The sequence below is a fragment of the Priapulus caudatus genome, unplaced genomic scaffold (genome assembly GCF_000485595.1).
Source record: "Priapulus caudatus unplaced genomic scaffold, Priapulus_caudatus-5.0.1 Scaffold312, whole genome shotgun sequence".
NCBI lineage: Eukaryota > Metazoa > Priapulida > Priapulimorpha > Priapulimorphida > Priapulidae > Priapulus > Priapulus caudatus.
Window position 1 is genome coordinate 98,915 of NW_014577373.1, and position 16,149 is coordinate 115,063.

Here is a 16,149-nt window from a genome sequence, read left to right on the forward strand (position 1 = left end):
GTTGTGGTCCGAACGGGATCTCGCGATAATTTTGTAGCCGCAGAAAAAATGGAAAAAATCAAAAATTATTAAACTCAAACTGCATGCAGCGCCCCTTCGTACAACTCAGTATTCTATGATTTGCATGTTTGTTGGTGGACAAATGAATCAATGGCTGAATACGCAAAAATGTATCAAAGACAATGTTCGAGAATTAGGTATATTGGCAAGCATCCGAAAAATTCATGATAAATATTGAGCCACAGACTAGCGAGAACTTGGCGAGAGCCAGAGCGAGAGCGCCATCTGTCGTGGAGTTTGGTGTCAAAGTATAGGCATGCTGGGATATTTGTAAGAACTGCGCATGTCAGTCAAAAAGTAGAAAAACATGTAAAATGGTAATGTTACACTTTCAATGACTCTATATTATATATTTATAGTAATAGTGTGACATGTGATGCGTTCTTTCTCATACTGTTTAAAGCCCACAAAGTTTCATTTTCTATTCGTACAGGTACCTGTAAATTTAAATGTGTTAAATTATGAAGTCACGTAGAGTTCGCTTACGAAGTGACAAGTGTTACGACTAGGGCTAGGCCTACTCATAGACGTCACATAGGGTCTATGTCCCCCCAGGGTACTACCGGAACGTACCCTGGGTACGGTCCGGTATATCGGAACGTACCCTGGTAACTATTTGATATGGTTAGGGAGTAGGCGTAGGCGGCTCCCTAGACTCGTTAGTGGAGTAGGCGAGGTACGGTCCGGCATATTACTAAGGCCATGAGAATTGAGGTATGAGTTTACCGTCCACCGCCCGCATGCCGTCAGAGCCACCGCCGAAAATATTCATTATTTCAAAAGTATTTCATTATTTTCATTTTTAAATCATTAAAACCCAAGTTGTCCATTCAGAGCGATTAAAACATACGTCATTACCAATACAAAAACACTATAGCCGTATAGGGCCTATTTACATCCTTCATTGGGGTCTTTATCTCCCTCTGGCTCTTTGAGACCTTGGGTTTGGTTTTGGTTTAGGGCGCAAAAGCATGCTGACGTATCCTGAGTGCATCGACTTACAGCCCGATCCCGAAAAACGTGAACAATGGGTTAACTACAAATATTAAATGAAAAAAAGCCTCACTTTTCAAAATATCTCTGATGGTAAACTCATACCTCAATTCTCATGGCCTAATGAGTATTAGTATTACTAGATAGTACCAGGGTACCGGTACGTTCCGGTTTATACCGGACCGTACCCAGGCCCCCAGGGTACGTTCCAGCAATACCCTGGGGGACATAGACCCTTTCAGCACTAGTACTAGAGCCTACAACTAGGCCTAGTCGCATTTGGAACATAAGATGTGACCATTCCTTGGTTTGTAATCGAGTGATTAGAGATAACAGTGGAGGTGTTCGCGGTTAGTCCATTGATTAGGACGTCGGTTTGTAATTATTGGCCTACAATTAGTTAGGCGTAGGGTTATGTTTGGAAGATGGTCGGGGTCATGATCTGTCTTCTAATTGAAGGCTGTTGCAGCTGCAGGCTGTAGACTGTAGTTTTTGCACAATCCTGTTTTTGGGACCTCGTCACCTCGGAATATATAGTTCGCTTAAATGTGCTGAACTAACCCGAGGTGCTAAACTAGGATTGGGCTGTGGTTCGTCTCGGTGTCATTATGTTCTGGTCAGTGACGCTGTGTCATTGAACAAACCACTAATTATCCTCATTTATGTTCATCAACATCAGATATAGCAATCAGTTTACACTCACTGCAGCCCTAGTTCCCAACCGAGGGTACTAGTACCCCATGGGGGTACCAGCGAACACCACAGGGGGTACCTGGGAAGCCTCTTAGACAATTAAAAAAAAGTAGTGCTATATAATAATCAGCGGGTGATTCAGGCACATGGTACGTTTTCGCGGACAGACACTGATATAATATGAAACCTCATTGAAGCGCACGGAGCATATGGTGAGTGTCTTCCTATCTTGGATATGGACCGATTTAAGTGGTCTGATTGAATACTGAGCGCTCTCGGATTATCATTCAGTTTGGAGCACACTGCCGCCTAAAAAGCGTAAATACAATGATGATTATGTCAAGCTAGGATTTACATGTATAACTGGTAGTGATGGTGTTGAGAAGCCGCAATGTTTCTTGTGTGGAAAAACATTTTGTAATGATTATATGAAGCCGACAAGAATGAAGTTGCATCTCCAGACCGACCACCCTCTTCGCATCAATGATTCGGCTGATCAGTTTCGTCAGAAGAAGGCCAGATTCGCGACTGCCGGTAAGCTAACGACGGGCCACGGGTTTGTGCAAACCCAAAAGCTGGCCCTTGAAGCGTCTTATTGTGTGGCCTATCGAATAGCAAAAGTGAAAAAACCTCACACAATTGGGGAAACCCTGATCAAGCCATGCGCCCTGGAAATGGTCCAACTCATGTGCGGCGAGCAGCATTGCAAAGGTCTTGAAACCATCCCACTGTCGGATAATGTCATCAAACGCCGCATCGATGACATAGCGGACGACATACTCATTTCGGAAATCAAAGCCAGTCTGTACAAAATAAGTGTGAAATTGGACGAGTCTACAGACTGCGCTCAATGTAGCCAGTTGCTAGTATTTGTGCGATATATGCATGAATGTGACATAAAGGAAGAATTCCTTTTCAGCGAACCCCTCGTCACCACCACAAAAGCAACGGATGTTCTGGATCTGGTTACCACATTCATGGACAAGCACAATATTCCAATGGATAAGCTGGGATCTATGTGCACTGACGGTGCGCCAGCGATGCTTGGCAATAAGTCGGGATTTTGTGCATTGGTCAAAAGGTTGGTACCGGACGTAACCATTACCCACTGTGTCTTATACTGCCATGCCCTTGCATCCAAAAGTCTACCACAGGATTTCAAGGACATTATGACGAACGTAGTCTCGGTTGTGAATTTCATACATAGTCGAGCTTCGAACCACTGTCAGACTATTCCTAGCCCTTTGCAAAGAGATGGGGAGCGAGCACGAAGTTCTGCTCTATCACACCGAGGTGCGATGGTTATCCCGGGGACGTGTGTCTTCACAAGAGTATACGAACTTAGAAAAGAAATTGATTTGTTTTTGCGCGACAAAGGTAATACGCTGCATGAAAAATTGAGCGATAATGACTTCATTACTTCACTGGCATATATGTCTGACGTATTCACATTGCTCAATGAGCTCAATACTTTGCTTCAAGGCCGTCAAGTTACATTCATTGACGCGCAAGAGAAGATAGCGAGCTTCAAACAAAATCTACAGCTTTGGAAGCGACGCACAGACAGAGAAAACTATGCCAGTTTCCCAACTCTAGACAGCTATTTGGAGGAAATGGACGATGGACAGCTATCAGGTTCCGTATCCTCATCAATCAGTAGCCACCTAGAAAGTCTGGCCAATTCATTCGATGGATATTTTCGAGATCCCGTCGAAGAGCAATCCGCTGTCCGAAATTGGATCCGAAATCCGTTCCTCTGCGATTTGGTTGATGATCAGAATGTGTTCAAAGAGAACCTCATCGACATTATTCCTAAACAGCCACTGAAGCGCCTCTTAGAAACAACGTCAGTAACTGAATTTTGGTGCAGTCAGCAGATACGCGAGGCCTACCCGGCTATGGCTCGAGAAGCTATTTCCGTTCTAGTTATGTTTGTAACCAGCTACCTGTGTGAAGCAGGCTTTTCAACGATGGTTACAATCAAGACAAAAGCCCGTAACCGCCTTGACATCCGCGGAAACATGAGAGTCAGTCTGTCAAAAACTGAACTGCGGTTCAAAAAGTTAGTTTCTGCCATGCAGCAGCAGTCTTCTCATTGAACTGTCGTTTAGTGCACAGTGCGCTTGATTGGAAAAATTCGCCGTGCGACTGCATTTTAATAAAACATAAACATGTCAAAATATTCATGACAATACATCAGTGTTGGTTCTTCATTTTGCTTATATGGTGGGCGAAGGGGTATCAGGAGATAGCGTAAAAAAATTAGTGGTACGGGGAGTCCACAAGGTTGGGAACCACGTTTAGAGCAATATAACATTCGTGGCAACTGAGTGTAGCTTGAACACTTCTGGTTTGAGTTCCAGTCCTGACAAGTCACAAATTTTGAGTGCACCTGGTAATAATCCTTTACTATCAGTGCCCCTATAACTAGGAGCAATGATACTATGCATTACTTACCATCCCAGGGTTCTCCAAGAGCACTTATAGCCTGGTGGCCCGCCAGGCTATAGTCGAGCCCCGCCATCCTAAAATGCACCCGCCACTCTAAATATCATAGCCGCCATGCTAAATATCATAGCCCCCGGACCCCCCTAGCACGCAAACCGCCTTCGGCGATTTACAACTAGGACCGTAAAGGCAGCACCCCCATGCTATAATGAAAAAGCTTGGAGAACCCTGCATCCACACAATATAGAGGTGTGCAGTTGTTAAAGGAATCGGGTAAAGAATTAATGATGTGTGTTACGTTCCGTGCGTGTTAACCAATATTTAACTCTGCATCTTTTTCATACGCTCCAAATTTATTACTCAACACGTGATGTAGCTGCACACGTGCAGGTAAAACTGTAAATACAAAATAATGCACACTAAATATTACGTCGCTCATGTCATGTAATGTTCATTATATCCAACGTTATATAATAAAGATCCAAATTATAAGAAATTAGGCGAGAACCAAGAGACAATACTTACAATGTATGGTGCATCGTGGAAAAAATGCGCGGGCACACGCGAACGTATAAATACGGCTCAAGCAGCAAAAGGGCACGCGCCACGCACAACACCCGCTTTTATAACGCGACAAGGAAACCCGCGAGTCACATGACTAAAACATAATGTAAACGAGCAGAACGCAGCCTAGCTGAACTGCTTAAAATACCGCGTGAAATAAGAACTGACAGTGCAAGAAATACTACAGTATGACACGCTTAGAAGAAATGATGAGAAGAAATAACAATGTGAATAAGCATTTAAAGCCACGATTTCAAAAATAATTTCCGACCTGTCTCGTGTCTTTGCCACTTTTACGGTACTTACCATTATTGCTTGAGTAAGAGCAACTGTCTAGACTAGAGTAATGCTAACATTCCTTAGAACATTCGTACTTAGCTATATTCACAAAAACATGCACGATTCGCATTTTGATTACTCGTTTGGATTTCCGCTGCCATTTCTTGCGTACCTCAGGCACCGAATTAACTACACAGAATTAGGTGCCGTTTTGTTTGAATGAGGTACACTAAATACACTTGTTTTGAAGGCGCTATTTGCAAATTAATTGTCTCTATAATCAAATATGCCATGGTGTTATGTGTTCAATTCCAATTTTTTATGCTACAACAATATAAATTCTTAGTGTTTTTGAAGTTGGCGTAATCAGTACATATCCGTTATTAGGTGAGACAATATTTCGCTATATTTGTATCCCCCGCGACGACGTCGGCAGGGATACTATGGTTTCATGTCTCCCCAGCTGCCGCCGCAGACAATTTCCCCTTCGCCGCCTCTATAACTCGCCCCTAATTGACCTAGCGCTACCAAACTTGCGTATACTTACACATCTTGGGGAGAAAGGTGAGCACGCTCGCTACAAAACCAGGTCACTGCGACCTTTATTTACTTTACTTGACCTTGATCATATGTTCCCTTCGCTCTCTAACTCGGCCCCTAATTGAGCCTAGCGCTACCAAACTTGTTGATACTTAAACATCTTGGGGAGAAGCGAGCAGCGTACCAAAAACAGGTCACTGCGACCTTTATTTGACCTTTACTTGCCTTGATCATATTTCCTTCCGCTCTCTAACTCGGCCCCTAATTGACTAGCGCTACCAAACTTGGTATGCTTACACATCTTGGGGAGAAGGTGAGCAGGCGTACCAAAACCAGGTCACTGCGACCTTTTATTTGACCTTTACCTTGACCTTGATCATATTCCCTTTCGCTCTCTCTAACTCGGCCTAATTGACTAGCATCGCTACCAAACTTGCGATATACTTACAGATCTTGGGGAGAAGGTGAGCAGCGTACCAAAACCAGGTCACTGCACCTTTATTTGACTTTACCTGACCTTGATCATATTTCACTTCCGCTCTACTCGGCCCTAATTGACCTAGCGCTACCAAACTTGGTATACTTACACATCTTTGGGAGAAGGTGAGCAGCGTACCAAAACCAGATCACTGCGACCTTTATTTGAGACGTTTACCTTGACCTTGATCATATTTCCTTCGCCTCTCTAACTGGCCCCTAATTGACTAGCGCTACCAAACTTGGGTATACTTACAGATCTTGGGAGAAGGTGCCGCAGCGTACCAAAACAGGTCACTGCGACCTTATTTGACCTTACCTTGACCTTGATCATATTTCCCTTCCGCTCTCTAACTCGGTCCCTAATTGACCTAGCGGTACCAAACTTGGCTATACTTAACACATCTTGGGGAGAAGGTGCGCAGCATACCAAAACCAGGTCACTGCGACCTTTATTTGACCTTTACCTTGACTTTGATCATATTTCCCTTCCGCTCTATAACTCGGCCTTTAATTGACCTAGCGCTACCAAAAACCAGGTCACTACGACCTTTATTTGACCCCTTTGACCTTGATCATATTTCCCTTGCGCTCATAACTCGGCCTCTAATTGACCTAGCGCTACCAAACTTGGTATACTTACACATCTTGGGGAGAAGGTGTGTCACTACCAAAACCAGGTCACTACGGACATTTATTTGACCTTTACTTGACATTGATCATATTTTCCTTTTCGCTCTATAACTCGGGCCCCTAATTGACCTAGCGCTACCAAACTTGCTATACTTACACATCTTGGGGAGAATGTGTGTTGCGTACCAAAACCAGGTCACTGCAGCTTTTATTTGACCTTGACCTTGACCTTGATCATATTTCCCTTCCGCTCTATAACTCGGCCCCTAATTGACCTAGCGGTACCAAACTTGGTATACTTACACATCTTGGGGAGAAGGTGTGTTGCGTACCGAAACCAGGTCACTGCAACCTTTATTTCACATTGACCTTGACCTTGACCGCCATCATATTTCCCTTCCACTCTATAACTCGGCCCCTAATTGACCTAGCTTGACCAAACTTCGTATACTTACACATGATCTTGGGGAGAACACGGGAGATACATGTAGTTGGCGACAACTGCCCTTTCTAGTTTTTTCCAGATTTTGCGTTTCTAAGCAATGATTATGGAAGTTAATGGAAGTTAATGATATACACACCCCTAACCTCAACACTAATTTGGTAACCTAAACCTCTCACGGACTTGTATACGTTAGGGGTATATATGTATATATATGTTATAGGCCTTGTGTGGACTAGACAGAAAGCGAGACTGTGAAGTTGCATATATATAAAGTTTAACAAAAGTCTTTGATTATGTCACTAAATTGTCATATTCTAATCATTTGGATTTATGCTAAAGGTTTATGTTTAATTAAGTAATTGGAGATTCCGTATTTTATGGGTTGTTAGTTTGTTACACAATGTAAATGTACAAATTTACCTGATATTTAATTCGTTCCTCCCAAATTGCCTAATTAATTAAACTGTAATATGACTAAATGCAATTAGCTGATAATTTATCGGCAGTTTTATACTGTGTGTACGTAAGATGTGGCCAAAAAATTTTATGTTTTATTTTTTAGCATAAGCTAAAATCATCCCAGAAGGAGAAGGTTCGGCAGTTCATAGCTTTCACCAACACTGGAGAGAAGACTGCCATCTTCTGTTTGACACAGCATGACTGGAAACTCGACATTGCATCTGATAACTACTTCCAGAACCCTGACGGATACTACCGGGAACCAAAGTCCAGTGTCGACAAGAAAAAACTAGATCATCTTTTTAATAAATATAAAGGTAAACTTTTGCTTCATCTTAAAATGATTAACATTAAAATATGTGTGTATAATGTCGAGATATACAAAGAGATAATGCAGCATATGTTTGCTAGTTGGCATTTTGCAGTGCCTCCAAATGAATAATATATTTTGTTGTGGTTTATGAGATTTTGAAAGAGGTAGCGTGGTGTATTACCACTAATTGCAATAAGTATTTATGATACAATTGCATTAGGCACTGTATTAATTGTTGGTTAGTTTTAATTTTGAGATAAATGTGGCCACGATTATGACTACAAGTTCAAATAACATTTCATCATCTCGTGTGATATGTCTAGGTAACAATAGTCGTATATGATAGATGTACATTGGTAGTTTTTTTTTCAGTGCCTGTGGCACAGGCTGGCAATCCTGGACCCACTACAATTTACCTGATTTTCTCCCCAAAGATGTTCTCCCTATGGATAGAAAGATACCCACCTCTTAAAGTCTTTAGAAAAAAAAACCACTATTCTCGTACGTTATAGATCCGCACGAAGATGACAAGATGACGGCCGACGGAATCATGCGGTTCCTTGAGGACCTGAACCTGAGCCCTGAGAGCAAGCTAGTTCTCATCATGGCGTGGAAGTTCAAGGCTCAAGCGCAGTGCGAATTCACGAAAGAAGAGTTTCTCCAAGGGATGATAGAAATAAGGTACATGCACCGGTGTCGGATGGTTCACGCAGCTACCTGTCACCGGCTTGCTAGCATCCTGATTGTCATGTAGATTAGCAGTTTGTGGAAAACTACTGTTATGTCGGTCGAGGTAAAGGTTGTGTGCAGAATTGACCTCTCGTTTATTCTTGGAATTTGTGTAGCTAGCTATCAGTGTCTCACATCAAACTAGTATTTTTCGAGTATCAATTGGCAGTGCATGCTTTATAATTGAAATAATCAAGACTTATTCTGTACTATTTAGTACGCATCGAAAATATAAAAGTTGAGTTGATCGCATTGATGGCACTTTCCAGGGCTTGTGGTAGTGTTTGGTTATTGTAGTGGTTGGAAATGAAATACTACTCCTTTATCCATCTGATCTTACATTTACAGTTGTGATACATTAGAAAAGCTAAAGAGGCAACTGCCACATCTAGAACAGGATCTTCGAGATCAGCATAAGTTTAAAGATTTCTATAGTTTTACGTTTAACTATGCGAAAAATCCAGGACAGAAAGGATTAGGTAAGAGACTTGTGAAAATCATGAAAACGCATGTACTAGCATAAATAGTATTCATAATGCCATGCTAAAATGCAATAGAGTTCCTGACTAATGAATGTGGTTTGTTCTAAAATTTTGTTCTTATGGCCATTGTCACCATGTTATTAGTACACATTTTGATGCAATTCACGTAATAATATATTCCCCGAAACTCGTGCTGTGCTCCACCGTATGGCATGAGCATTCATACCTAGATTGATTCATCATTGTTGTAAATGCAGATTAATGCTTTTTGCTTACGTCAAAGGATGTGGGACCAGTTTAGCCATCACCAGCAGTTTTAAGCCTGAGAATCGATGTACAGGATAAACTTAATGGAATCTTGTGTTTTACTTTTACATTTGGTTTAACGTTTATAATTCTAAACATTCTAAACATCTTTTATCACGGCGCTGTTCAAAGTGGCAATATGGTCGCTTTATGGAGTGCTGAACCACTTGATAGTTAGTTGCTTGTGCATGCCAGGTTCACATTGCTGCCTTCCTTATGTGCAGCACCCAGAGCCTAAAATCAATACATACAAAATAGTTCAACATGCTGTTCATACACTGAAAAATGATTAGGCATTTTTAGCTCAGCTGACAAAGTCAGATGCAGCTTGTAGAATTGTCCGTGCGTCCGTCAACAGTTGGGCACAAATCTTAACCGCTCTACGTACGGTCTTTATATTCGGGACGTCGGAGGGGGGGATCGCGAAAAGGACTCGGGGATGTCGAATTTGGGGTCAAGGGTCAAAGGTCAAGGTGTGTCAATGGAGGGGGAATATTTCCCCCTTAACTTAAGGTAAAGGAGGAAATACGTAATTGCGGCACAAATCTCAACGGCTTGACCTACGCTCTTAATATTCGATGTATAGTGTGATGGGGAGGAAACCAATCACCAGTGTGAAATTGGAGTTCACAGGTCAAAGGGCAGTTGGGGAAAGGTTAGATATCAGACATTTTCTGAGGACATGGTCTAACGGACAGAGTGCAAAACTTTTTTGTTTTAGCGCTGACCTACCATTTTTATCACTTTTTTGAAAGGACCATGAAATGTGCTTTCCGCTGACGTGCGAAGAGTAAGTGTCTGATAACCTTTTGACCCTCAAGAGGAGGGGTAAACACGGATTTGTTGACTGTTAACAAAGGACTGAACTGCTTTTGTTATTAGAGCCCCCTCCCCCTCCCACACCACCCTCCCCCACCCTCCTCCCACCACCACCACTACGCTCGCGCTCGACGCATATCCATGATAACATGTTAATATATTGAAGTCATTAAAGTTACACAGGTGTATTTTTATTACTGTACTACCGGTATAGCAAAGCCTATCATAGATTTTATATCTGTATTAGTAGTATCCTAGATATATGCTCTGAGCGCGAACGCGGTGGCGGGAGGGCGCACTTGATTCGGTTGCCAGTGAGTTTATCAGAAGAATACCCGGCTACAGTACACATCAGTTGAGCGCTGTCGCTCTGCGGCACTTGTTTGTACACGTCTGCCACTCTGTTCTACAAAGAACTAAAAATAAGCTCTCATTCCTTCGTGACCTGCACCCCCGCCCTAAGAGTAGTATGTTTTTTTTGTATTTTTTTCGGAAGAGCCCTTGATGCTATAGGAAGTACCTCACATTGACATTTTGCCATGCTCTTTTGATTGCAGATCTTGATATGGCAATAGCATACTGGACAATAGTGCTCACGGGACGATTCAAGTTCTTAGATCTCTGGTGTCGGTTTCTTATGGTGAGTATGTTACTGTTAGTGTACTTTTAGATTATACTTATTCCCACAGCTAAATATAGGAAGAATTGTTTCCTGACAATTATACGGGTTTGACAAAAATTTTGCCACCGTTTTATTTCATTACACGGGCAAAGTTGTTTAAGTAATTTCTTATGAATGTGTAGAATGAATTTGTTGTGAATGTGTAGAATGAATTTGTTGTAAATGTGTAGAATGAATTTGTTGTGAATGTGTAGAATGAATTTGTTGTAAATGTGTAGAATGAATTTGTTGTAAATGTGTAGAATGAATTTGTTGTGAATGAATAGGGAAATTATTATTATTTGATCCATGGTGTGTTTCTGATGTGAGAACCATCTAAACTAAATATCACGAAATCCATTAAGGAGTTGCATCCACACCATCAGTTCGCTCCTATTTAATCGCACCACCTAAAATCTACCTGTGATTGGTGATGGCCCTGGACATACTTGTTTCCCAATCTATAGATCTATCACCACTATTCCAAATATATTGTAAAAACCCATGTGTCACACAGTGTTTGTCTATATCACTGCTTGATGAACATAACTGGTCTGATGTTAGGATGAAGGTATCGCCCATTGATCACTAGTAGTATGATATTATGTGGATTTGTAATGTAGGCAGTATGTGTGTATAATTCGTACTTTGTATTTTTTTCCATTCAGGAGCATCATAAGAGATCAATTCCAAAAGACACGTGGAACTTGTTGTTAGACTTTAGTAATATGATAGATGAAGCCATGAGCAACTATGATGAAGAAGGTATGAGAATGTTTCCACGTTTAACCTGTACCATTTTCTATGCCAGCGGTAAAATAAGGGAGAAAATATCTCGTAACAACAAGCTGCATTCTTATATTTCTAACTTTATTTTACTTTTACATCATGATTTTATTTTTGTTATCATGAGTTTGTCAGGTAATTTATTGCAGTACGTTCATTTTTCAATTCTTAGAATTTTCACTCAGAAGCGTAGATATCCGGAATGTTTTCATCATCAAATGGCATTTTTGCAAATGTGCTTTTACTTCATGGACTTGTTATGAAATTGTTGCTAACTACGGAATTTCTTTATTTTGTTCAACGTGCATGCACACACACGTACACCCTCATATTTTGAGCTTCCTCTCACTTATATATTTTCACATTTTATTTATCACAGGAGCGTGGCCAGTCTTGATAGATGACTTTGTGGAGTGGGCACGACCTCTCTTGTCTACACAGAGCAGTAGGATGACAAACGTTTGACACATGCTTGCCATCCGACACCCATTACCAACCGTAGTAATGTATTTAGCCAAGTCTATTGTTTGCCAGGTGAATAAAGTGAAACTTTCGTTTCTGACGTGAGCACTTTTTAAATGTAAAGAATTGTGAAGTGGGAGAAATGCAGCAGCAGCAGCAGCAGCAGCAGCAGCAGGAGGCAGTGCTTTTATGAGTGAACTTTGCACATTGCGCTGTCCTGCATAGCACGGTCAACATCTGAATGTACTCGGTCCGTGTCGAAATGTGAACTGAACAGTTATAATCTCAACTGTCGAATTCGGCGTGCGTCATGTCCACCTGAGGTTTTGTTGACATTCGCAGCTTCGCTTCAGTGTCTTTGGCACGGCGTTTCGATCAAATGGTTATTCTCTGAGGCTCGTCATGCTAGGTCGGCCGTTACTAAGTGCAGCGACGAACTCGGCGGGAAGTGAAAGGAATGTTAAATATTATATTATATGCCGAGGAAACTGAGCCGAAGCTCAGCTGGCTTCATTCGGCTGCAACCAACGGTAGTTCGTCGTAGTGAATGGTCTGAACTGGTGAATAGTGTCACGTTCGCGTGTTCCGGCGTTCGAATGTCTTGCTAACATCCGTACGACGGATCCAGGGTTCTACGTGTAGAGCGGATGTTTCCACGCGAGGCAGTCGCATGTTTGCGTACGTTTGGTGGTACATGTTTGTGCCGTGTCACTGTAAACTAGGTGTGTAGGCACTAACATGGGAGGGAAACCGGCCGATAGACTGATCCAAACGAGGCACAAAACATTGAGCAGTGTCTGGGAACCCTTCCTTGATTTTTTGTACTGTAAACACAGCTTGTGCATAGTGCACACGTTATAACTGTGTACCCTACGCACATTCTAACTGTGCAACTTAAACACGTTCTGTGTACCCCACACACATATGTTACACACAGACTAACTGTGTACCTTACACTTATTCTAACTGTGTAACTTACACTAATTCTAACTGTGTAACTTACACTTATTCTAACTGTGTAACTTACACATGATTTCAGTGTGAGTTGTGTACACATTCTGTACTGACACTGTACGATTGTCAGTCAAAGGCGTTCGTTACACACAGCTGTTCTCCATCTTCATTGACAACTTGTCCATCTCTGTCACACTAACTGATTAATATCGATGACTAATATAGTAACACGTGATTCGAGCTGTAGCATGAGAAAACCGTAAATTTATATCTTGTTCTTTCGACTTCGATCACATGTTTGACGTAGGTCTGTCGCGGAAGGCCCATGTTTATACGTGCTGTGATAGACTCACGCAACAGCAGCAGCAGCTGCCATCTCCAGGCTGGTTTTCCCATTGAAACAACTGTTTTGTTACTGAGTAACTGAAGGCAGAGTAACACCAATGGGTGAAGGGGGAGCATTTCGCATGTTCACAAGATTTACATGAGAAAACGATGTTGTTATGAGTGTTTGGTCGCGTGTTACAGTTACATGCATTTTACGAAATGAGCAAGTACTTCTCTGTTTTTTTTAATTTTCTGTATGATAGTATGAGTGAATGTATAATGGTGAATAACTAGTGTAAATTTTAACTGATACGTATGTTGATTTACTTGTTACTGACTGTGCTTGTAGTTTATAGAATCTTTGAACACTATCTGAGATTGTTGTTACAGATGCTATTTTCGGGGGTGATGAGTAGTGGTAAACTTTTATGTTATCCTATCGTTTTTTCAGAGCACAGTGACACAGGCACTATTGGTTGATGGAATATTAGGTATTATTAACGTTTCCCCGGTGAGAATCACCAAATTATTAAAAAATTAAAGGATCAGGTAACCTCCCCAACTCCACCTGCATGCGCGTCAGTCAGTTTGAGGAGCTAACTGGTTTATATGCTGCACCCAGTATCAGCATCATCAGCCTTACCACGCAGAGCCGTAGCTAATGATGGGAGGGCAAGGGGACAGTTTCCCCCCAGACCAATGTATGTTCTATTTCATGGTCAATAGCCAATAACGAAGTGACCACGATTAACTGTCCAGGAACATCGCTGGTGGCTTCCCTCTCCCCTCCCTTCGCAAAACTTCGGGAAAGGTTGCCGCTTCCAAATAAGTCATTCCTCCCGCTCTAGACTAGGAAAGACAGTCTCTACAGGCCAGAGCTCTATGTTTCAACTTTATGCTGTGGCCAATATATTATGTATAGAGCATGGGCGCAGTAATACAACAGCTCATTTCGCATATGTTTTACATTACTATCCTAAAACTTCTTCTTCTTCTTCTTTTTCTTCTTCTTCTTCTTCTTCTTCTTCTTCTTCTTCTTCTTCTTCTTTTTCTTCTTCTTCTTCTTTTTCTTCTTCTTCTTCTTCTTCTTCTTCTTCTTCTTCTTCTTCTTCTTCTTCTTCGTCTTCTTCTTATTTGTTGGATGTGTGGTATGGCAAGCATCTGTGGGAAATGCCGGATGACTGCTTCTATGTCATTGTAGTTGTGTATAGTTGTTATTTAAGACACGTGATTGTACACTGTTGTACCCGGTTCAGTTCAGACCATATCACTAGGTGAACGAAGCTAATGCAAGCAGTTAATATTGAAGGATAATTTTCTTGTATGTCTATATATATATATATATATATATATATATATATATATACAGCAGATATTCGCTCAGATGTACATTTATAAAAAAAAAGAAGGTTTTGCTGTCAGTTCACACATAATAGTGACAGCATCGGATACAGCATAGATAAACCCCAACTCGTTCCCAAGGAATAACCAATTCCTCACCTGTAAATTATTGCGTGAACAAATGATTGTTATTAACTAGATTAGGGCATTACGAGAGAGACCTGTGCAATTCGTAACGTCTTGTCGCATGCAGGTAGGTGTGTTTAGGTTATTAAACAGCTGGCAGTGTGAAATTACTTTTTTGTACTACATCGATGCCAGTGCCAGGTATACGAGGGGCGGTAATGTAATTAACGAAGTGCGGGGTTTCGGTAAGCTCTTGTAGGCGGAACAGCGTATGTTCCGTCACCTACCGTCGACACCTCTCATGCGTATGTATTATCTCGGATTTGTAATAAACTATTACGTGTAACGTTTCTTGTTCTGTGTTTAATGTTGCCCATACTATTCTTGGTTAAGAATGCGCGCGAGGTCAACGTCCTGATTGCGAGAAAGTCACAGCTCGGGATTAAACAACAAGCATGGAATAGAAGTATGCTTCGTCCGTCGTGTATATATATATATATATACACGCGCGCACGCACGCCAACAGATATAGTGAGGCAGGCAGTCTTGAAACACCACAGGGGTAGTTCTAGGTTTGTGTGCACCAAGGAGCTAAATATATTTAGCTCCTTGGTGTGCACAAGCAAACGCAACAGACCAACACAGCGGCATGGCGTTTGGTATTGGTATGGTGCGATTGGATAAACTTGTCACGTCGAGTTTAAATCAACGCGGATCAACCTATCGTGTTACTATTTATTACTAAGGAGCCGCGTTCGTTTTGCATATAAGCATGCCGGCCAAGAATTGTATACGAAATGTCATGAACGTGAGAACATTTTCGTCCGTAGCACCAGGGGGCGCTCGACAGTTGGAAGTTGGACTGAATCAGGCACCCGGCAGATAGATGCGATATGATATGACTACTAGGCACTTAGGATATGACTACTAGGCACTTAAAAAAAAAAAACCTAACCCTAACCCTAACCCTAAAAAAAAAAAAAAATTAAATTAAAGTGCCTAGTAGTCATATCATATCGCATCTTTCTGCCAACACCCTGAATCAGAGCCACTGATCTCTATATTTAACTTGGTATATAGAGATCAGTGATCAGAGCACGCATATCAATATTGAATTTGAAATACGTGCTCTGACTGCATGAATACTGAGAACAATATTATATATATATATTGTTCTCAGCATGAACATTGTCTAACCATAGATATATACAAACCAAGATATGTGTTTGTATACTATGGTCTAACTATTTTT

The 16,149-nt window shown here is 41.5% G+C and overlaps 1 protein-coding gene across 5 annotated transcripts; it reads left to right on the forward strand.

The window, feature by feature from the left end:
* The first annotated feature begins 284 nt into the window (after positions 1-284).
* LOC106808904 (DCN1-like protein 1) lies at positions 285-13,740 on the forward strand. 5 transcript variants are annotated; one of them, XM_014811817.1, is made up of 7 exons: positions 285-377; positions 7,695-7,908; positions 8,417-8,585; positions 8,982-9,112; positions 10,798-10,880; positions 11,570-11,666; positions 12,067-13,740. In XM_014811817.1, exons 1-7 carry the CDS (start codon positions 375-377, stop codon positions 12,150-12,152), a joined length of 783 nt encoding a protein of 260 aa, XP_014667303.1. In that variant the 5' UTR covers positions 285-374; the 3' UTR covers positions 12,153-13,740. The 5 variants fall into 5 exon arrangements, with proteins under 5 accessions (XP_014667303.1, XP_014667304.1, XP_014667301.1 ...); XM_014811815.1 differs by lacking the exon at positions 285-377 and adding an exon at positions 400-493; XM_014811816.1 differs by lacking the exon at positions 285-377 and adding an exon at positions 2,841-3,381.
* The last annotated feature ends 2,409 nt before the right edge of the window (positions 13,741-16,149 follow it).